The sequence below is a fragment of the Ranitomeya variabilis genome, chromosome 3, assembly GCF_051348905.1.
Source record: "Ranitomeya variabilis isolate aRanVar5 chromosome 3, aRanVar5.hap1, whole genome shotgun sequence".
Classification (NCBI taxonomy): domain Eukaryota; kingdom Metazoa; phylum Chordata; class Amphibia; order Anura; family Dendrobatidae; genus Ranitomeya; species Ranitomeya variabilis.
In genome coordinates, this window is record NC_135234.1 from 763,755,219 (window position 1) to 763,778,030 (window position 22,812).

Below are 22,812 nucleotides of genomic sequence, written 5' to 3' on the forward strand. Positions count from 1 at the left end.
CATTACAACCATCATTGCCTTCTCCCCCACCACCCTCATCATTGCCCATTCTACCACCTCCATCATTTCCTCCTCCCCCACCACCTCCATCATTGTCCTTTCCACCACCACCCCCCATCATTGCCCATTCCATCACCACCATCATTTCCTCCACCCCCATTATTGCCCTTTCCACCATGACCATCATTGCCCTTTCCACAACCACCATCACTGCCTTTTCCCCACCACCCCCATCACTGCCCTTTCCACCACCTCCATCATTTCCTGCTCCCCATCATTGCTTTTTCCCCCACCATCTCCATCATTGCCATTTCCACCATCATTGCCTTTTCCCCACCATGACCATCATTGTCCTTTCCACCACCAGCATTGCCTTATCCCCCACCACCCCATCATTGTCCTTTCCACCATCCCCATCACTGCTTTCTCCCCTACCACATCATTGCCTTCTCCACCTACACACACAGCACCATTCACCTCTCTGCACGTTCCCCCGCAGCACTACACACACACGCACACACTCACAGCACCACTCACTTCTCCGCATGTTCTCCCGCAGCATCACCGTCGCCGGCAGCTTCCTCTGCCTGACACAGCCGTGCGCTGAATGATGACATCATCCAGCTGCACTGCTGTGCGAGACGGGAAGCGCAGGCAGGAAGCAGGACGGATCGCTGCAGCTCCTCTGCCATTTTCTCCTGTAGGCAGCGGAGCTAAAGGGATCTCTCCCTGCCAGCCGCACATGAGGGCAATCTGGACAGGGGCCCCTCAGGGCCAGATTGCCCTCATTATCAGCCTCCCTGCAGGGGCCCCCTCCACCTCCGGTGCAGTCACACTGGCTCCACATGCGGTATGTCCGCCCCTGCTCTCCTGTGTGATACCGTCATTGAGGGACAGGTAAGTAAATGACAAATAGAAATTATTTTTCTCCACGTTTATTTCTGAGGTCATGAAACACATAACTTCCATATAATTCTGTGCTCTGTTCAGGTGATGACGGATCCGGTACATAAGACGTTACGTCTCCGGCCCATGATGAGCGCTGGTCGGCGGCCGCTGGATTATATTCTCTCCTTTCCATCTGATAATCCAGAAAATGTCATAATCCGGCAGATCTGTTTCCCTTTCATTCCAGAATAACAGATTTTTCCCGTTATTGGGCTCTGACGCGTCTCCCAATACTCCGGGGTTCCTCAGACCTCGGCGCGGACACCCCATAGTCCCTCCATGGTGGTGACACAAGGGAAGATAAATATACGGGAAGGGGAAGAAGGACGACATTTACACGAGAATTTATCAGATTGGTAAAAAAAAATGTAAAAAGACAACATTGAAAAAATGTCCATACAGGTGAGAAAGTAGAAAAAGTCACAAAAATACCAGAAAATCTGTCGCATTTATCCTGCTACCCTATGTTTCCGAGTTTAATGACTAGGGGACTCTATACATCACTCTTTATCAAGGAACCCTTTAAGGCTGCTCATAAGTCCTTTTCAGAAGGATGCCAGGCCCAGTATACAGCCGCCCATCCTCCGCTCTCACACTGACAGCCAGAGGAGAACTAGAAAGCGCCCGAGAATGGGAGCACAAAGGCTATAAAAAGGGCCGAACGTTTCCTTCTGTCATATCCTACAAGCTTACAGAAAACCAGAAGACAGAAAAACCCCACAGAGCTCAGACATTAGTAATGGGGGCACTCTCACACTGGCACTATGATGAGGCGTCTCAAACATTATTTATGGGGGCACTCTCTTGCTGGCAATATGAGGAGGTGTGTCTGGCATTAATAATTGGGGCACTCCCTGGAATTCATTATGGGGGCACTCTTGCTAGCACTATGAGGAGGTGTATCATGCATTCATAATGGGGGCACTCTCTGGCATTAGTAATGAGGGCACTCTCTTGTTGGTACTATGAGGAGGACACTGGCATTAGTAATTCTCTGGTATTAGCAATGGGGGCATTGTCTTGCTGGTACTATAAGGAGGACACTGGCATTAGTTATGGGGGCACTCTCTTGCTGGCAATATGAGGAGGTGTCTCTGGCATTAATAATTGGGGCACTCCCAGGAATTAGTTATGGGGGCACTCTTGCTGGCACTATGAGGAGGTGTACCAAGCATTCATAATGGGGGCACTCTCTGGCATTAGTAATGAGGGCACTCTCTTGCTGGCACTATGAGGAGGATACTGGCATTAGTAATTCTCTGGTATTAGCAATGGGGGCATTGTCTTGCTGGCACTATGAGGAGGACACTGGCATTAGTAATGGGGCATTCTCTGGTATTAGTAATGGGGGTAATGTCTTGCTGGTACTATGAGGACGACTCTGGCATTAGTTATGGGGGCACTCTTGCTGGCACTATGAGGACGACACTGGCATTAGTTATGGGGGCACTCTTGCTGGCACTGAGGACGACACTGGCATTAGTTATGGGGGCACTCTTGCTGGCACTATGAGCACGACACTGGCATTAGTTATGGGGGCACTCTCTTGCTGGCACTATGAGGACGACACTGGCATTAGTTATGGGGGCACTCTCGCTGGCACTATGAGGACGACACTGGCATTAGTTATGGGGGCACTCTCTTGCTGGCACTATGAGGACACTGGCAGTTATGGGGGCACTCTCTTGCTGGCACTATGAGGAGGACATTGGCATTAGTTATGGGGGCACTCTCTTGCTGGCACTATGAGGAGGACTCTGGCATTAGTTATGGGGGCACTCTCTTGCTGGCACTATGAGGAGGACTCTGGCATTAGTTATGGGGGCACTCTCTTGCTGGCACTATGAGGACGACTCTGGCATTAGTTATGGGGGCACTCTTGCTGGCACTATGAGGACGACACTGGCATTAGTTATGGGGGCACTCTTGCTGGCACTGAGGACGACACTGGCATTAGTTATGGGGCACTCTTGCTGGCACTATGAGCACGACACTGGCATTAGTTAGGGGGCACTCTTGCTGGCACTATGAGGACGACACTGGCATTAGTTATGGGGGCACTCTCTTGCTGGCACTATGAGGACGACACTGGCATTAGTTATGGGGCACTCTCTTGCTGGCACTATGAGGACGACACTGGCATTAGTTATGGGGGCACTCTCTTGCTGGCACTATGAGGACACTGGCAGTTATGGGGGCACTCTCTTGCTGGCACTATGAGGAGGACATTGGCATTAGTTATGGGGGCACTCTCTTGCTGGCACTATGAGGAGGACATTGGCATTAGTTATGGGGGCACTCTCTTGCTGGCACTATGAGGAGGACTCTGGCATTAGTTATGGGGGCACTCTCTTGCTGGCACTATGAGGAGGACACTGGCATTAGTTATGGGGGCACTCTTGCTGGCACTATGAGGAGGACTCTGGCATTAGTTATGGGGGCACTCTCTTGCTGGCACTATGAGGACGACACTGGCATTAGTTATGGGGCACTCTCTTGCTGGCACTATGAGGAGGACTCTTGCATTAGTAATGGGGACACTCTTTTGCTGGCACTATGTGGAGGTGTCTCATGCATTCGTAATGCGGGCACTTCCAGGCATTAGTAATTGGGGCACTCTCTTGCTGACACTATGAGAAAACTCTCTGGCATTAGTTATGGGAGCACTCTGGCTGGTACTATGAGGAGGACACTGGCATTAGTAATGGGGGCACTCCAAGGCATTAGTTATGGCAGCACTGTCTCTTGCTGGTACTATGAGGAGGACTCAGGCATTAGTAATGGGGGCACTCCAAGGCATTAGTTATGGGGGTACTCTTGCTGGTACTATGAGGAGGACTCAGGCATTAGTATTGGGGACACTACCAGGCATTAGTTATGGGGGCACTCTTGCTGGTACTATGAGAAGGCATTTGTAATGGGGGCAATCTCTGGCATTAGTAATGGGGACACTCTTTTGCTGACACTATGAGGAGGCATTAGTAATGGGGGCACTCTCTGGCATTAGTAATGGGGGGCAATCTCTGATATTAGTAATCGGACAATCTCTGGCATTAGTAATGGGGGGCACTCTCTGATATTAGTAATCGGGCAATATCTGGCATTAGTAATGGGGGGCACTCTCTGATATTAGTAATCGGGCAATATCTGGCATTAGTAATGGGGGGCACTCTCTGATATTAGTAATCGGGCAATATCTGGCATTAGTAATGGGGGGCAATCTCTGATATTAGTAATCGGGCAATCTCTGGCATTAGTAATGGGGGGCACTCTCTGATATTAGTAATCGGGCAATATCTGGCATTAGTAATGGGGGGCAATCTCTGGCCTTAGTAATGAGGCCACTCTCTAGCATTGTCCTTTGCATTCATTACTCTCTAAAGAGGCACCCTGGCACTGGTAACGGAGGTATTCTTTTGCCAGCAATATTATGGGGGTTCACTGGTCCCTGCACGCTGGCATTGTTGGGGCTCTGGACAGTTCTGTGTATAGGGGCCCTGTATACGGAGCCTGGTACTGTCTGCCTGCTGGTCTATGCCTTATGGCAATTTTTAAAGGCAGAGTGTCAGCCCACACTGGCGGTATAATAAGCACATATTCTTGTAGGACCTTATAGAGTTCGCATCTTTACTGTTCTAATCTCTAAATTTAATTCCATATGCTAATTAGGTGCTCGGTGCACCCTGGGTGTGTCCAGGAGACTCCACACTCGCTCCAGGAAAGTCAGTGCTGTCAATCACCAGTGAGGGAGGTGGGACATGCACAACCAGTGGGTGGAATGGGGCGTGGAGCCTGGGGTGCACTGGGGGCGGGGTCAATGTGAAGGCGGGGCTTATAGGTAAAGTGCTTTACATCTATTACCAGTGATGTCTCCCCAGTTTTGGCATTTCACAGTAGGACATGGATCTCCTCACACTACGACACGCTACGTAACAATGTAACACTGTATATAAGACACCACGCTACACGCAGAGCGGACGGACATCTCCGCCGCAGGAGAACGCTGACCGTCCACAACATCGTATTCACAGTATCGGGAAATTAACAAATGAAGTCCATGGTCCCGAGAGGTCTCCAGAGCGTCAGCCGGCCGGCCGGTGCAGGATGGTGACGCAGCCGTGGTAGCTGGTGCCGCGCTGGAGGGGCGGCTCCGCATCAACCTGTCCGGTTCTGGGATCAAACACAAAAGCATTTTCCGTTCCTTCACCATTTTCGTCTCTGCCGCCCAGGATGTACATTTTACCGCCACACACCGTCACACCGCAGCTCTCCTGCACACACAACCAGAAAGTAAGACTAGAATATGGCGGAGGTAAGAAGGTCACATCCCAGGTCTAAAGGCTCAAACACGGCAGACCGGGGAGATAATAATAAAGGGTCATAAAAGCCTGGAAAGGGTAAATGGAGGTGTATGGAAACCATCAACAAGAAGGATGGCTGACGCTGATGGCTCATGGTGGACAGGCAAAAGTTGTCCGACCTCTCCAATCTCTGTGTGATCGGTCAACAATGTGTCTGGAGGGTCCAGACGTCAGATGTCGGGGGGAGAGTTTAATTGTGCTCCATTCTTTGTTCTCACAGTAGATAAATATCTGCTGGAGGGACAAAGGGGTCTAAGGGTTAAGAGGGGTCTGCAGGGAACAAAAGGGTCTAAGGGTGAAGAGGGGTCTGCAGAGGGCAAAGGGGTCTAGAGGGGACAAAAGGGTCTAAGGGTGAAGAGGGGTCTGCAGGGGACAAAGGGGTCTGGAGGGGACAAAGGGGTGTAAGGGTGCAGAGGGGTCTGCAGGGAACAAAGGGGTCTAAGTGTGCAGAGGCATCTGCAGGAGACAAAGGGGTCTAAGGATGCAGAGGCATCTGCAGGGGACAAAGGGGTCTAAGGGTGCAGAGGGGTCTGCAGGGAACAAAGGGGTCTAAGGGTGCAGAGGGCTCTGCAGAGGGCAAAGGGGTCTGGAGGGGACTAAAGGGTCTAAGGGTGAAGAGGGGTCTGCAAGGGACAAAGGGGTCTGGAGGGGACAAAGGGGTGTAAGGGTGCAGAGGGGTCTGCAGGGAACAAAGGGGTCTAAGGGTGCGGAGGCATCTGCAGGGGACAAAGGGGTCTAAGGGTGCAGAGGGGTCTGCAGGGGACAAAGGGGTCTAAGGGTGCAGAGGGGTCTGCAGGGAACAAAGGGGTCTAAGGGTGCGGAGGCATCTGCAGGAGACAAAGGGGTCTAAGGATGCAGAGGCATCTGCAGGGGACAAAGGGGTCTAAGGGTGCAGAGGGGTCTGCAGGGAACAAAGGGGTCTAAGGGTGCAGAGGGCTCTGCAGAGGACAAAGGGGTCTGGAGGGGACAAAAGGGTCTAAGAGTGAAGAGGGGTCTGCAGGGGACAAAGGGGTCTGGAGGGGACAAAGGGGTGTAAGGGTGCAGAGGGGTCTGCAGGGAACAAAGGGGTCTAAGGGTGCGGAGGCATCTGCAGGGGACAAAGGGGTCTAAGGATGCAGAGGCATCTGCAGGGGACAAAGGGGTCTAAGGGTGCAGAGGGGTCTGCAGGGAACAAAGGGGTCTAAGGGTGCAGAGGGCTCTGCAGAGGGCAAAGGGGTCTGGAGAGGACAAAAGGGTCTAAGGGTGAAGAGGGGTCGGCAGGGGACAAAGGGGTATGGAGGGGACAAAGGGGTCTAAGGGTGCAGAGGGGTCTGCAGGGGACAAATGGGTTTAATGATGCAGAGGGGTCTGCAGAGGACAAATGGTCTAATGGTGCAGAGGGGTCTGCAGAGGACAAAGGGGTCTAAGGGTGCAGAGGGGTCTGCAGGGAACAAAGGGGTCTAAGGGTGCGGAGGCATCTGCAGGGGACAAAGGGGTCTAAGGGTGCAGAGGGGTCTGCAGGGAACAAAGGGGTCTAAGGGTGCGGAGGCATCTGCAGGGGACAAAGGAGTCTAAGAGTGCAGAAGGGTCTGCAGGAGACAAAGGGGTCTAAGGGTGCAGAGGGTTCTACAGGGGACAAAGGGGCCTAAGGGTGCAGAGGGGTCTGCAGAGGACAAAGCGGTCTAAGGGTACAGAGGGGTCTGCAGAAGACAAAGGGGTCTAAGAGTGCAGAGGACAAAGAGGTCTGAGGGTGAAGAGGTGTCTCCAGAGGGCAAAGGGGTCTAAGAGTGCAGAGGACAAAGAGGTCTGAGGGTGAAGAGGTGTCTCCAGGGGACAATGGGGTCTAAGGGTGCAGAGGGGTCTCCAGAGGACAAAGGGGTCTGAATGGGACAGTAAAACATAAAGGGGTCTCATGAAGAATAAAGGGGCTATAGGAGCTGAAGATGACAGACGGGTCTGGAGCGGACAAAAGGATTGTAAGGCGAGAAGAATATTGTGGAGTGAATTCTAGAGGCATGCAGGGGGGTCTAGGGGCACGCAGGCGGATCTAGGGGAACATAGTGGTTTAGTTTTGGTCCTGACTATGGTTGGAGTATGGTCTTTCGGGAATGCAGGGGAGTCTAGGGGCACGCAGGGGAGTCTAGGGGCACGCAGGGGAGTCTAGGGGCACGCAGGGGGGGGGTCTAGAGGCACCCAGGGGAATGTAGGGAAACGCAGGGGAGTCTAGGGGAACATAGGGGGTCTAGGGCACACAGGGGGGTCTATGGACACACAAGGGAGTCTAGAGGAACGCAGGGGTGTCTAGGGACACGCAGGGGAGACTATTGTCTATGGACCCTTCTAACAAGTGAGGATTGTTCAAGTTGGAGAAGCCCTTTAAGTAGGTTTTCTGAGACTCACCAGTGCCCCGGGCAGAGATGCCACTTCATTCCACGCATCGGTCTTTGGATTGTAACTGAAGATTTTGCTCAGCAGACCACCGACAACGTAGATGAGACCATCCAGCTCTACGCCGTTAATGCATCTCTGGGAGAAGGGCGACGACGTCTTATACGTCCATGTGTCAGCTTCAGGATCATAGCACTGCACCTGGAAAGGGTTAATGAAGATTTACACATTATGGGTCTAGTAGGGTCCATCATAGAAAGGGAGTCCTGCTACTCTGAAAAGCAGCATGGCCTATGCCATAGTTTCCTCCTGGTTACACAGGTCAGATGCATTTATTACTAGTTGGATCTCTACTTTTTCTGATACACAGCTCCAAAACTTCTACAGGACAGAATGAAATAATGAAGTTTTAGCTTCCTGCAGCCACCACTTAGGGGGAGCCCTGTGTCACGATAATGTGAATATGCCATGTTTGAGTATCTAACTTTACAACACACACACTGCAGGCTATTCTGACCCCCCTCTCTTCTTTTCTGCCTGCTGGTGTGTGTGTGTGTGTGTGTGTGTGTGTGTGTGTGTGTGTGTGTGTGTGTGTGTGTGTGTGTGTGTGTGTGTGTGTGTGTGAATCCTAAACCCCTCATTTCCCCCCTCCCAAAATAATTTTTATGGTCCTCATAGCTGCAGCAGACAATTCTCCCATCTAGTACCAGCTAAAACTGGTATAAGGCCCTTCCACACAGCAGGGATTTCTTTGTTCTATTAGTGATATATTGGGCCACCAATTTGGGCTGGAACTATACGAATTACATATTCCGGATGTCCATCGTAGACTTAACACCCACTGAAAGCATGAGCAGCTAGGTGCAACAAGTGCAAAGTGCGGATTTCTCCTTAAGCAGTTCATGTAATGGCTCCGTATTTACACTTAACAGAACGCCCCTGACGTGGGGAACATCATAAGCATCGTGGCGTACTTATGAGAGGTTCACACAGCAAATTATGCATAAAAAATAGTTTTTATATTGTAAGAAAAGAGGAGGTTTCAGCCCCTAAGTGATGTCACCACAGGGGGAGTGCCTGGGCTTTAGGCAGAAAATATCTGTGTAGAGCATGATTCTTGCAGTGTCTTTTGCCGGGGAAATCCAGCTACGACAGGCTGTGCAATCTGACCTGAAACTAAGTGGGGAAGGTCCCCTCCCCCCCAGCCAGCACATGGCGTACCATTGAATGATATGAAAGAATCGTAAGTCAATTTTCACCGTTAATCCCTTTTTATTTGTAATTGTAATATACCGTATATACTCGAGTATAAGCCGACCCCCCTAATTTTGCCACAAAAAACAGGGAAAACTTATTGACTCGAGTATAAGCCTAGGGTGGAAAATGCAGCAGCTACCGGTGAATTTGAAAAATAAAAATAGATGCTCCATACCGTTCATTATGGCCCCATAGCTGTGCCATATAGTGCTCTGCACCGTTCATTATTGCCCCATAGCTGTGCCATAGAAAGCTGTGCCATATAGTGCTCTGCACCGTTCATTATTGCCCCATAGCTGTGCCATATAGTGCTCTGCACCGTTCATTATTGCCCCATAGCTGTGCCATATAGTGCTCTGCACCGTTCATTATTGCCCCATAGCTGTGCCATATAGTGCTCTGCACCGTTCATTATTGCCCCATAGCTGTGCCATATAGTGCTCTGCACCGTTCATTATTGCCCCATAGCTGTGCCATATAGTGCTCTGCACCGTTCATTATTGCCCCATAGCTGTGCCATATAGTGCTCTGCACCGTTCATTATTGCCCCATAGTTGTGCCATATAGTGCTCTGCACCGTTTATTATTGCCCCATAGTTGTGCCATATAGTGCTCTGCACCGTTCATTATTGCCCCATAGCTGTGCCATATAGTGTTCTGCACCGTTCATTATTGCCCCATAGCTGTGCCATATAGTGCTCTGCACCGTTCATTATTGCCCCATAGTTGTGCCATATAGTGCTCTGCACCGTTCATTATTGCCCCATAGCTGTGCCATATAGTGCTCTGCACCGTTCATTATTGCCCCATAGCTGTGCCATAGAAAGCTGTGCCATTGCTGCTGCTGCTGCTGCAATAAAAAAAAAAACACGACATACTCACCTCTCTTGCTTGCAGCTCCTCAGCGTCCCGTCCCGGCGTCTCTCCGCACTGACTGTTCAGGCAGAGGGCGGCGCGCACACTATATGCGTCATCGCGCCCTCTGACCTGCACCGTCAGTGCGGAGAGACGCCGGGAAGATGGAGCGGCGCCCGGCGTGTGGAACGCGGACAGGTGAATATGTAATACTTACCTGCTCCCGGCATCCCGCTCCTTCCCCCGGACAGCTGGTCTTCGGTGCCGCAGCCTCTTCCTCTATCAGCGGTCACCGTTACCGTCATTAGAGGAATGAATATGCGGCTCCACCCCTATGGGAGTGGAGTCCATATTCCGCTGAACAGGGGAAGAGCTGCGGCACCCGGAGACGATGGGACTGCAGGGACAGCGCCAGGACTAGGTGAGTATGCCTCAGCGCCCTCTCCCCCTCACCCGCCGACCTTGCCGCCGACCGTGACTCGAGTATAAGCCGAGAGTGGCACTTTCAGCCCAAAAATTTGGGCTGAAAATCTCGGCTTATACTCGAGTATATACGGTACATATGATTCGTCTTCTTTATAATATCTTTTAATATTTTTGTAAATACTGCCTAACTTTTTATAGAGTAAAATATATAATTTTACTAGCTTGTCTCTCCATGCTCTATACGAACTGTCACTTCGTCTGAGGTGAATTACGCTACTGATTTGGCTTGGTTCTGGACCCGTTAACCTTTGGTGAAAATCAGAGCTGGAGGCAGCATACTTTGTTCTGTGTGATTGGGAATCTTATTAGCGACGGCGGCATTGATAATTATTGTTCCTGCCCGAGCGGGAGTAGTTATTGCCTCGCTGCATCGTGCACAATATCCAGTACATAGCAGGCAGCCTTTCTGGCGACTAATTACCCTAGGTGCAGTACCTAATCTGACCTGAGGGTAAAGGGGGCGCCAGAGAGCTGCAAGTTCCAAACCGGAAGTGGGATGTAGATAAATCCCGTTCAGAAGGACCCAAGGGCAACCAAAGCAACCCCAGTTTGCAACAAATTGGTGTGAGTAGTGGGGACGATAAAGATATCCTCCCCGTGATCCCTGACATATTGTTGGGATCCGTGACATAGTGCTGGCAGCACGGTGTGAACCGTGACATACTGGTGACAGCGATGGGATAATAATAATATCGAGCAGTGGATACTGCGTCCATCCCACGCCCCTACATCTCCTGACCTGGTGTCACTACGACATTTCTGGCTAATACTATTGGGAATTTTCCCATGTATGACTCCAAGACTTTATAAAATAATAAGAGGTACATTGATGAAGGTCAAAAATTGACCGAAACGTCTACTGTATGTACTGTTACCTCATTAAATTTCAACGCATCTACGTTCTGTGTGTGCCAAGTTTGTCTATCTAGGCTGTGCAATCTGACCTGAAAGTAAGTGGGGAAGGTCCCCTCCCCCCTAGCCAGCACATGGCGTACCATTGAACGATATGAAAGAATCGTAAGTCAATTTTCACCGTTAATCCCTTTTTATTCGTAATTGTAATATACACATGATTAGTCTGCTTTATAATATCTTTTAAATATTTTTGTAAATACTGCCTAACTTTTTATGGAGTAAAATATATAATTTTACTAGCTTGTCTCTTCATGGTGAAAATCGGAGCAGGTGGAAGCATACTTTGTTCTGTGCGATTGGGAATCTTTGTAGCGACGGCGGCATTGATAATTATTGTTCCTGCCTGGGTGGGAGTAGCTATATCGCCCTCGCTGCATCGTGCCCAATAGCCAGTACATAGCAGGCAGCCTTTCTGGCGACCAATTACCCTAGGTGCAGCATCTAATCTTTACCTGAGGGTAAAGGGGGCGCCAGAGAGCTGCAAGTTCCAAACTGGAACTGGGAAGTGGGATGTAGATAAATCCCCTTCAAAGGGAACCAGGGGCAACCAAAGCAACCCTGGTTTGTGACAAATTGGTGTGAGTAGTGGTGACCATAAAGATATCCTCCCCGGGATCCCTGACAAATTGTTGGGATCCGTGACATATTGTTGGCAGCACGGTGTGAACCGTGACACCCTGTATACTGGTTTATTATTGTATAAACTGCATGCAATATGCTTCAAACTCCCCCTAGTGGTGGCTGCAGGAAGCCACAGTTTCATAATGTCACTGTCTTGCTAAACAGGTGTAAATATATTGAAAACTGCCACATGCAACCCCAAATCCACCGCTTCCTATTACGTAGTACATTCTAAAATACTAGATGCATACGGCCACCACTAGGGGGAGCTCTTCTTATATGGATTTATATATTGCCACTAATAAAAATCATTATATAGTGAGCTCCCTCTAGTGGCAGCTTCAGGAATATGACGCAACTGTCTTGGCAGAGGATATGCATGATAACTAGTGTTGAGCGATACCGTCCGATACTTGAAAGTATCGGTATCGGAAAGTATCGGCCGATACCGGCAAAGTATCGGATCCAATCCGATACCGATACCCGATACCAATACAAGTCAATGGGACTCAAGTATCGGACGGTATCCCTGATGGTTCCCAGGGTCTGAAGGAGAGGAAACTCTCCTTCAGACCCTGGGATCCATATAAATGTGTAAAATAAAGAATTAAAATAAAAAATATTGCTATACTCACCTCTCCGACGCAGCCTGGACCTCAGCGAGGGAACCGGCAGCGTTGTTTGTTTAAAATTCGCGCTTTTACTTGGTTACGTGAAGTCCCGGCTTGTGATTGGTCAGGGCGGCCATGTTGCCGGGACGCGGACCAATCACAGCAAGCCGTGACGAAATTACGTCACGGCTTGCTGTGATTGGTCCGCGTCCCGGCAACATGGCCGCCATTAACTAATCACAAGCCGTGACGTCACGGGAGGCTGGACACGCGCGCTTTTTAAAATACGCGCATGTCCAGCCTCCCGTGACGTCACGGCTTGTGATTGGTTAATGGCGGCCATGTTGCCGGGACGCGGACCAATCACAAGCCGTGACGTCACGGGAGGCTGGACACGCGCGCTTTTTAAAATACGCGCATGTCCAGCCTCCCGTGACGTCACGGCTTGTGATTGGTTAATGGCGGCCATGTTGCCGGGACGCGGACCAATCACAAGCCGTGACGTCACGGGAGGCTGGACACGCGCGCTTTTTAAAATACGCGCATGTCCAGCCTCCCGTGACGTCACGGCTTGTGATTGGTTAATGGCGGCCATGTTGCCGGGACGCGGACCAATCACAGCAAGCCGTGACGTAATTTCGTCACGGCTTGCTGTGATTGGTCCGCGTCCCGGCAACATGGCGCCGTGACCAATCATAAGCCGGGACGTCACTGGAGGCTGGACACGCGCGCTTTTTAAAATACGCTCATGTCCAGCCTCCCGTGACGTCACGGCTTGCTGTGATTGGTCCGCGTCCCGGCAACATGGCCGCCATTAACCAATCACAGCAAGCCGTGACGTAATTTCGTCACGGCTTGCTGTGATTGGTCCGCGTCCCGGCAACATGGCCGCCCTGACCAATCACAAGCTGGGACTTCACGTAACCAAGTAAAAGCGCGAAATTTAAACAAACAACGCTGCCGGTTCCCTCGCTGAGGTCCAGGCTGCGTCGGAGAGGTGAGTATAGCAATATTTTTTATTTTAATTCTCTCTTTTACACATTATTACATTAATGTTGTTGCGATACCCGATACCCGATACCACAAAAGTATCGGATCTCGGTATCGGAAATTCCGATACAGCAAATACCGGCCGATACCCGATACTTGCAGTATCGGAATGCTCAACACTAATGATAACCAATCACTAAGCCAGCTCCAAGTCAGCTAAAGAACGGCAAAACGACGACTGTACCTTATCAGTGTTCCCATAATCCTCCACCGCTCCTCCAATAACATACAGCTTGTTCATGCAGGAGACCACAGCAGCCGAGCTCACAGCTTCCAACATGGGAGTCATAGAAGACCAGGAGTTCTTAAATGCGTTGTACCGTTCCACCGACGATAACCTCTTCAGGCCATCAAATCCTCCGACAGAGTAAATCTGCAGAACATAGTCCACCCCCTTATATAAATTTCTGCAGTATATATTTATCTACACTGATAAAATGAAAAAGAAAAACTCTGCAACTTTAAACTCTGAGAATCTTATCTGGTATTCACAGGTCTGTCCTGATGGCCCATGGGTCTCCTGATAGTAGCCTCATGTAGGGCAAAGAGACCCAAGGTCAGGTCAGGAGACCCGCGGTCAGAGCACGGACTGTGTGAATTCAATCTTAACCCTGATATATTGTAACAAACCCTGCACCGGGGTGAGGAGAACTAGATCAGGATGAATTTTGGATTTTCAGTAAGAATGCATTTTTGGTTTAGCTCCAAAGTCATAAAAAGTTCTCGAGTTTCTTACCTCTCCGTTAAGAACCGCCATCTTGTGTCTCCAGCGACCTTTATTCAGCGAAGCAACCTTAATCCAGGAATTTAGCTGAGTACTGAACATCCAGACATCGCTGATGTTAATGTGGCCGCCTGGAGAAGCGAAAGACAAGCGAACGAACAACTGGTGATACAATGTTACAATAGTCTCTGAGGTAAAGACTAGGGGCATCCATATGTATCACAGCTAGAAAAAAAAAGTCCTACAGCACCACAGATACATCACCTGAGACATAGATATTATTCTTCAGTGTGGTGGCGGCAAACTCTGACTTAGTGTAGCCTGGCATGCTGGGGAGGGTCATCCATTGCCCACTCTTTGGATGGTAGCACTCAGTAAACGGCAGTTTTCGTAGACCTGATTTGTCGCAGCCGCCGATGATAACTATGGCTTCCGACAAGTTCATGAACCTAAAATGAATAAAGCCCAGAAATAACAAGATTACATTTATAAATCAACTTTTTAGAAATTAAAGGATGTAAAAAATATTATAAAATCTGAAGAATCTAAGGTGGAACACATTTTGGGTTGTTTCAGGCGCATCTCTTTACTCCTTGTTTCCTTATGTGGCATAAGAGATGGATGTTAATGGCCCCAAGAAGACAAAAACTATAGATATATAAAATGTATATATGTATATAAAATCTGCAAATTTCTTACCTTCTCGGTCTCACTCTGAGAGCATTCAGTGGATTTCCCAGGATCAGGTATCTCCGAGCCTCATGAAGTAGAGGGAAACACTCCGGACATTCTAGGATGGTCTTATCCATTTCAACCTTCTCCAAAAAATAAGCCGGATCCATCAAGGGTAACCTCACATGTTCCAGCAGATCTTTCAGAGCTTCCCTTCCTCTACTTTTATTTTCTTTCACCCACCTCATGACAGCTTCATACACCGTTTCTTCCTTGCTCACCACAAGGTCATCACTGGACAAATACTCAGTCAGTTCCTCTTTAGTCAACTCCAGGAACTCCTCATGGCAGGAGACCTCCTCGAAACATTCCAGCATCAGCTTCTTACTTTTCTCCGACAAGGAAATGATGGATAACATGTCTGCAAACTTCATGATGCCCAAACAGTTGGAAGGGTCCAGTTGGCTGTCAAGAAATTTCACACACTCGTCCCGTAGACTGCAGATGTGAAGAAGATCCGAAGCTTGCAAGATGTCCTCTACATTGTCTTCTTCTATATTAGGGTTCCCTCCATACATGAAGTCCAGTAGAACATTCATAATTCGAGCCGAGATTTTCTCAATTTTCACAACGCTGAGATTGCTCTCCTTGAGTTTACCACCAAACATGGCCCGGAAATAAGAACTATTGGCAGATAAGACCCCTCGATGACAGGGAAACGTCTGATCTTCTATAAGGAGAACCACGTCAGTGAAAATTCCACTTTGTCTGTAAATGTTTAAGTTCTGCAGTATCTGCTTGGCATGACATGCCCCACCACATGACCTTGTTTGAGCTTTTCTTATCCTTGGCTCTTGGGTGTATTTTTCGAGGCAACAGGTCTTATAGTCTATTTCTTCATCCATGATCTCTTGACACCTAGATTAGACAACATGAAAATCATTAGTGTCTAGTTTCCATTGCCATTGATGGGTCGGGTGGCCTGAGGTCTTACACCCATATTATGACTCCATCTCCCCCAACTTCTGCACATTATAGCCCAATTGTGGCATAAGTGTTATTCCAAGGAGAGGGTAGACTTGATGTACCAAAGGGTTTGAGAAGCTCCTTAGCCCCCTCATACTAAAAACAAATGGTGGTGGATGCAGAGCATAGATCCCTAGAAATAACTTTCGTCTTGAATCTCCTTTTATAGAAACAAATATTTGGATGCAATAAAATCATCATGTTTGATAAAACAACCATGAATGATCACCACAGTGTCCAAGTAGGAGCAAAGATGTGGCTGTTAACCAATTTAAAGTTTTGGTTACACGATACTTTAAAGGTTGGCATTTTTCAACAAGAACACTGGGACCTTCAGCAGTCCAGAGAACAGGGCTCTGAAATGTTGGTGACCACTTAATTCATTGTCTATGCGACTGACAGAGATAGCTACATGGAGTATCTCCAGAAATCCATCTTCTATAAACGTTCTCCCAGTCACCGACCATGAAGGACATCATTAATTTACATGGGGGGCATGTAGGTGGCCCCAGAGATGAAAAAGTCATGTTCTATCCCAGAAATATGCTATCATTTTATCAGATGGATCTAAAGGGTTGTCCGGCACTGATCACTTCTTCATCAGGAGATAAGTGATGCCAATGACGTCGCATCTACACATACTTGCACGGTCAGTTGGTATCACGCGTGGTCCTATTCATCGCCAACTGTACATTTACAGGGAGCGATCTTGGTTCTTATTCACTGCCCAAAAAAAGAAGAAGATTCTCCCAAGACAGCCTGGAGGAAATCTCCTGGAAGATTTTGGCAAATTTCCGGCGTGCCACCAACACCGGCCTGGACCAAACTCCCGGAATCTCCATCCCATTGTACATTAAAGGTGGATGTTCTAGAGATGTGGTCACCTGCCAAACCTTTCAGAGGCGCCTTGCACATGCCACACTTGCTCAGCTCCCAGACAGCTGTTCCAAAAAAGGTTTCCAAGTACAAACATGATAAAAAAAATTGGCATGGAATTAAAAATTCTGACCCATAATATATGTAAATAATGTGGGTCACAATTTTGGGATTTATTATTTTAGGCCAGATGTAAACAAATGTAAATATACAGGATACACATGTTGCAGATATCTGGAGGAGGATGTATGATACAGGGGGTCAGCGATGCGTTACACGACACTGACACATGATGACAGCGCCGCCGATGCTATAAGTTCATGCTCCGCTGCTCCCACCCACAATCCCTGCCATGTCTGAAAGTGTTAATTACAGCACAACGATTTAGGTCCCATAGTAAGGGAATGTAGCCGCTTCTCTCCAGGCTAACCCCTTCAAGACCGGGACATTTTATTTTTATTTTTGGCACGTTTATTTTTTCTTGCCTTTTTCCAGGAGCCATAACTTTATTTTTGCACTTTGAGGGTCTGTTTTTGCAGGATGAGTTGTAGTTTATGATAAACATTCCCTTTACTCTATAATGTACTGAAAACAAGAAAGAATTTCCAAGAGAGGAGAAATGGTAAAAACTCAATTACACCATTATTTGATACAAAAAAAAATTGTATATATATATATATATATATATATATATATATATATATATATATATATATATATATATATATATATATATATATATATATATACACATATACATACACACAGTGCCTAAAAGTAGTATTCAACCCCCTGCAGATTTAGCAGGTTTAATGAGATGCAAATAAGTTAGAGCCTTCAAACTTCAAACAAGAGCAGGATTTATTAACAGATGCATAAATCTTACAAACCAAAAAGTTTTGTTGCTCAGTTAAATTTTTATAAATTTTAAACATAAAAGTGTGGGTCAATTATTATTCAACCCCTAGGTTTAATATTTGTGGAATAACCTTTGTTTGCAATTACAGCTAATAATCATCTTTTATAAGACCTGATCAGGCCGGCACAGGTCTCTGGAGTTATCTTGGCCCACTCCTCCATGCACATCTTCTCCAAGTTATCTAGGTTCTTTGGGTGTCTCATGTGGACTTTAATCTTGAGCTCCTTCCACAAGTTTTCAATTGTGTTAAGGTCAGGAGATTGACTAGGCCACTGCAACACCTTGATTTTTTGCCTCTTGAACCAGGCCTTGGTTTTCTTGGCTGTGTGCTTTGGGTCGTTGTCTTGTTGGAAGATGAAATGACGACCCATCTTAAGATCCTTGATGGAGGAGCGGAGGTTCTTGGCCAAAATCTCCAGGTAGGCCGTGCTATCCATCTTCCCATGGATGCGGACCAGATGGCCAGGCCCCTTGGCTGAGAAACAGCCCCACAGCATGATGCTGCCACCACCATGCTTGACTGTAGGGATGGTATTCTTGGGGTCGTATGCAGTGCCATCCAGTCTCCAAACGTCACGTGTGTGGTTGGCACCAAAGATCTCGATCTTGGTCTCATCAGACCAGAGAACCTTGAACCAGTCAGTCTCAGAGTCCTCCAAGTGATCATGAGCAAACTGTAGACGAGCCTTGACATGATGCTTTGAAAGTAAAGGTACCTTACGGGCTTGTCTGGAACGGAGACCATTGCGGTGGAGTACGTTGCTTATGGTATTGACTGAAACCAATGTCCCCACTGCCATGAGATCTTCCCGGAGCTCCTTCCTTGTTGTCCTTGGGTTAGCCTTGACTCTTCAGACAAGCCTGGCCTCGGCACGGGAGGAAACTTTCAAAGGCTGTCCAGGCCGTGGAAGGCTAACAGTAGTTCCATAAGCCTTCCACTTCCGGATGATGCTCCCAACAGTGGAGACAGGTAGGCCCAACTCCTTGGAAAGGGTTTTGTACCCCTTGCCAGCCTTGTGACCCTCCACGATCTTGTCTCTGATGGCCTTGGAATGCTCCTTTGTCTTTCCCATGTTGACCATGTTTGAGTGCTGTTCACAAGTTTGTGGAGGGTCTTAAATAGTCAGAAAAGGCTGGAAAAAGAGATAATTAATCCAAACATGTGAAGCTCATTGTTCTTTGTGCCTGAACTACTTCTTAATACTTTAGGGGAACCAAACAGAATTCTGGGGGGTTGAGGGGTTGAATAATAAATGACCCTCTGATAAAACTTTTCACAATTTAAAAAAAAAAATAAACAAAGAAATAACATTCTTTTTTGCTGCAGTGCATTTCACACTTCCAGGCTGATCTACAGTCCAAATGTCACAATGCCAAGTTAATTCCAAATGTGTAAACCTGCTAAATCTGCAGGGGGTTGAATACTACTTGTAGGCACTATATAATATATATATATATATGTCTAAAGGTCTCAGAAAATGGTGCCAATTTGTTCTGTTTTTTTAAATTACGCATTTTTTTTTGTATTACCATGTAGCACTTGTTTTTTTGCGCCCTAAGCTGTAGAGTTCATTGGTATCATTTTTACACTTTTTAGCACATATCATGTTTTGATTGCTTTTTAGTGCATTTTTGAAAGGTAAGGTGATTGAAAAAAGTCAATTATCTCGTATATAAAAAAAAAATAAAAATTTACAGACGCAACAATGGAAAAAGTATTCATTTTTCATTTCTTTATTTTTTAAACATTATTAAACCTATTATCTATTAATATATTTAGAAAACATTTGTCAATTCATTTTTAACTTATTTTTAGTCATTTAGTTATTTTTGAACCTGCGATCATTTGTTCTCTTTTTCTCTAGACTGCACTACTTCAATATTGTTTGCAGGATTAGGCAATTTGTATCTGAATATTTAAGAAAGTCACGGTGCGGTTTTCTCCTCCTTAGGAGAATATCTCTGTGTGCAGAATTATTGGGCAACCAAATGAAAAATGTAAAAATTTCCATCTCAATTGTTTATTTTAATCTGTTAAAGTGAGAATAAAAACTGAACATCAATGTACAAAACCCATTTCTGACAATTCCCCCCAAAAATTAGTAACCAATAAAGTAATCTGGTCGCTGTTCTTCTCAGTAACAGCCATAAGCTCCATCCATGGAGTCTGTCAGGTTCTTCATCATTTTGGGCAGCACCGACCACAGCCGCAGACAGTGATCAGAGAGGAGACTGTTCTCCTTCACCATAAATCTCCTGTGTACGAAGGGCCACAAGTTCTCTACAGTGTTCAGATCTGGTGAGGACGGAGCCGGGTCCATTATTCTCCATCATTATGGTCTTTTCTGGCCCCGAACAGCGGAGACTTTGTTGCTGTGATGGAATCTTGTCCTGCAGAACAATCCTGGTTTTCTGGAGACGCACAGATGTTTTCTTGCTCCATTGCTGGAAGAAAGTGTCTTCTAATCAGCGGCAGGAGATTTGGGAGGTGATTCTGAGTCCATCTTCAACCCAAAAGGTCCAAAGAGCTCTTCTGTAATAATCCCACGCATAGCACAGGTGTGAGTGGAAGTGGACGGTACTGATTCAGCCGCGGCTTATACATCTGTGTCTTGCTCAGTGGTGGTCGGGCTCAGCCTCCTCACCTCGGCCGTGTCTCTGAGCACTGAACACCTTGCACCTTGTACTTCTGTGTCTTGCTCAGTGGTGGTTGGGCTCGGCCTCCTCTCCTTGGCCGTGTCTCTGAGCACTAAACACCTTGTACTTCCGTGTCTTGCTCAGTGGTGGTCGAGCTCAGCCTCCTCACCTCGGCCGTGTCTCTGAGCACTGAACACCTTGTACTTCCGTGTCTTGCTCAGTGGTGGTCGGGCTCGGCCTCCTCACCTCGGCTGTGTCTCTGAGCACTGAACACCTTGTTCTTCTGTGTCTTGCTCAGTGGTGGTCGGGCTCAGCCTCCTCACCTCGGCCGTGTCTGAGCACTGAACACCTTGTACTTCTGTGTCTTGCTCAGTGGTGGTCGGGCTCGGCCTCCTCACCTCGGCCGTGTCTCTGAGCACTGAACACTTTTTACTTTTGTGTCTTGCTCAGTGGTGGTCGGGCTCAGCCTCCTCACCTCGGCTGTGTCTCTGAGCACTGAACACCTTGTTCTTCTGTGTCTTGCTCAGTGGTGGTCGGGCTCGGCCTCCTCACCTCGGCCGTGTCTCTGAGCAGTGAACACCTTCTACTTCTGTGTCTTGCTCAGTGGTGGTCGGGCTCAGCCTCCTCACCTCGGCCGTGTCTCTGAGCACTGAACACCTTGTACTTCTGGGTCTTGCTCAGTGGTGGTCGGGCTCAGCCTCCTCACCTCGGCTGTGTCTCTGAGCACTGACCACCTTGTTCTTCTGTGTCTTGCTCAGTGGTGGTCGGGCTCAGCCTCCTCACCTCGGCCGTGTCTCTGAGCACTGAACACTTTGTACTTTTGTCTCTTGCTCAGTGGTGGTCGGGCTCAGCCTCCTCACCTCGGCTGTGTCTCTGAGCACTGAACACCTTGTTCTTCTGTGTCTCGCTCACTGGTGGTCGGGCTCGGCCTCCTCACCTCGGCTGTGTCTCTGAGCACTGAACACCTTGTTCTTCTGTGTCTTGCTCAGTGGTGGTCGGGCTCGGCCTCCTCACCTCGGCCGTGTCTCTGAGCACTGAACACCTTGTACTTCTGTGTCTTGCTCAGTGGTGGTCGGGCTCGGCCTCCTCACCTCGGCCGAGTCTCTGAGCACTGAGCACCTTGTACTTCTGTGTCTTGCTCAGTGGTGGTCGGGCTCGGCCTCCTCACCTCGGCCGAGTCTCTGAGCACTGAGCACCTTGTACTTCTGTGTCTTGCTCAGTGGTGGTCGGGCTCGGCCTCCTCACCTCGGCCGAGTCTCTGAGCACCTTGTACTTCTGTGTCTTGCTCAGTGGTGGTCGGGCTCGGCCTCCTCACCTCGGCTGTGTCTCTGAGCACTGAGCACTTTGTACTTTTGTGTCTTGCTCAGTGGTGGTCGGGCTCGGCCTCCTCACCTCGGCCGAGTCTCTGAGCACCTTGTACTTCTGTGTCTTGCTCAGTGGTGGTCGGGCTCGGCCTCCTCACCTCGGCTGTGTCTCTGAGCACTGAGCACCTTGTACTTCTGTGTCTTGCTCAGTGGTGGTCGGGCTCAGCCTCCTCACCTCGGCCGTGTCTCTGAGCACTGAACACCTTGTACTTCTGTGTCTTGCTCAGTGGTGGTCGGGCTCAGCCTCCTCACCTCGGCCGTGTCTCTGAGCACTGAACACCTTGTACTTCAGTGTCTTGCTCAGTGGTGGTCGGGCTCGGCCTCCTCTCCTCGGCCGTGTCTCTGAGCACCATGTACTTCTGTGTCTTGCTCAGTGGTGGTCGGGCTCGGCCTCCTCACCTCGGCCGTGTCTCTGAGCACTGATCACCTTGTACTTCTGTGTCTTGCTCAGTGGTGGTCGGGCTCGGCCTCCTCACCTCGGCTGTGTCTCTGAGCACTGATCACCTTGTACTTCTGTGTCTTGCTCAGTGGTGGTCGGGCTCGGCCTCCTCACCTCGGCTGTGACTCTGAGCACTGAACACCTTGTACTTCTGGCCTCCAGGGAGGCTGCAGCTCTGGAATATGAAGCACTGGAGGATAATGGCTTCCTGGCCGCTTCACGTCTGATTCTGCTTGTACCTTTGGCTGTTAATCTGCTCTTTTTCGTTACCTTGTTTTTTGCAATCCTGTTGACTATTTTTTTTTTTTAACTTTTGATGGTTCTGTGATTGTTCCAATATCTGAGCAATTTCTAAGCCATTCACCTATGTAGTCTACCTGTAATCTGGACCTTATAGGAGTACCAAGATGGCGGCCACAGGGCCTTTAGTAGGCACCCGGCTGTGATTGCAATATTTTTGCGACTTTTATTGTGCCTTGAAAGCGACCTGGAAACTTGATTCTTCCATTTCTTAGACTTACTGACTTTTTTTTTGCTTTTCCATTGATTGAGCTGAGACTTGATTTTTTGGCGCGGCAATCTTTGCATCTTTATGGATATCACTTTGGGGTCGATATGACATTTTTATCGCTATTCATTGGATTTTTTAATAGAGGTGCGGCGACCAAAAAATGGCAATTCTGG

At 48.3% G+C, this 22,812-nt stretch overlaps 1 protein-coding gene across 2 annotated transcripts in view; it reads right to left on the bottom strand.

Moving 5' to 3' along the window:
• Nucleotides 1-927: 927 nt before the first annotated feature.
• Nucleotides 928-22,812, bottom strand: part of KLHL35 (kelch like family member 35) — a 29,939-nt gene continuing 8,054 nt past the window's right edge. The window contains exons 2-10 of one of the 2 annotated variants that reach the window (XR_013224128.1): nucleotides 14,895-15,785; nucleotides 14,460-14,644; nucleotides 14,208-14,326; nucleotides 13,656-13,844; nucleotides 7,689-7,877; nucleotides 4,151-5,219; nucleotides 3,811-3,945; nucleotides 3,072-3,737; nucleotides 928-1,977 (exon numbers count right to left, since the gene is read on the bottom strand). Coding sequence is in view for 1 of the 2 variants with exons in the window: in XM_077298742.1 (XP_077154857.1) it covers nucleotides 5,031-5,219; nucleotides 7,689-7,877; nucleotides 13,656-13,844; nucleotides 14,208-14,326; nucleotides 14,460-14,644; nucleotides 14,895-15,785 (1,762 nt within the window). In the remaining variant the exon portion in view is untranslated. Of the gene's footprint in view, nucleotides 1,978-3,071; nucleotides 3,738-3,810; nucleotides 3,946-4,082; nucleotides 5,220-7,688; nucleotides 7,878-13,655; nucleotides 13,845-14,207; nucleotides 14,327-14,459; nucleotides 14,645-14,894; nucleotides 15,786-22,812 lie in introns of those variants that run through there. The other variant, XM_077298742.1, reaches the window with a different exon arrangement.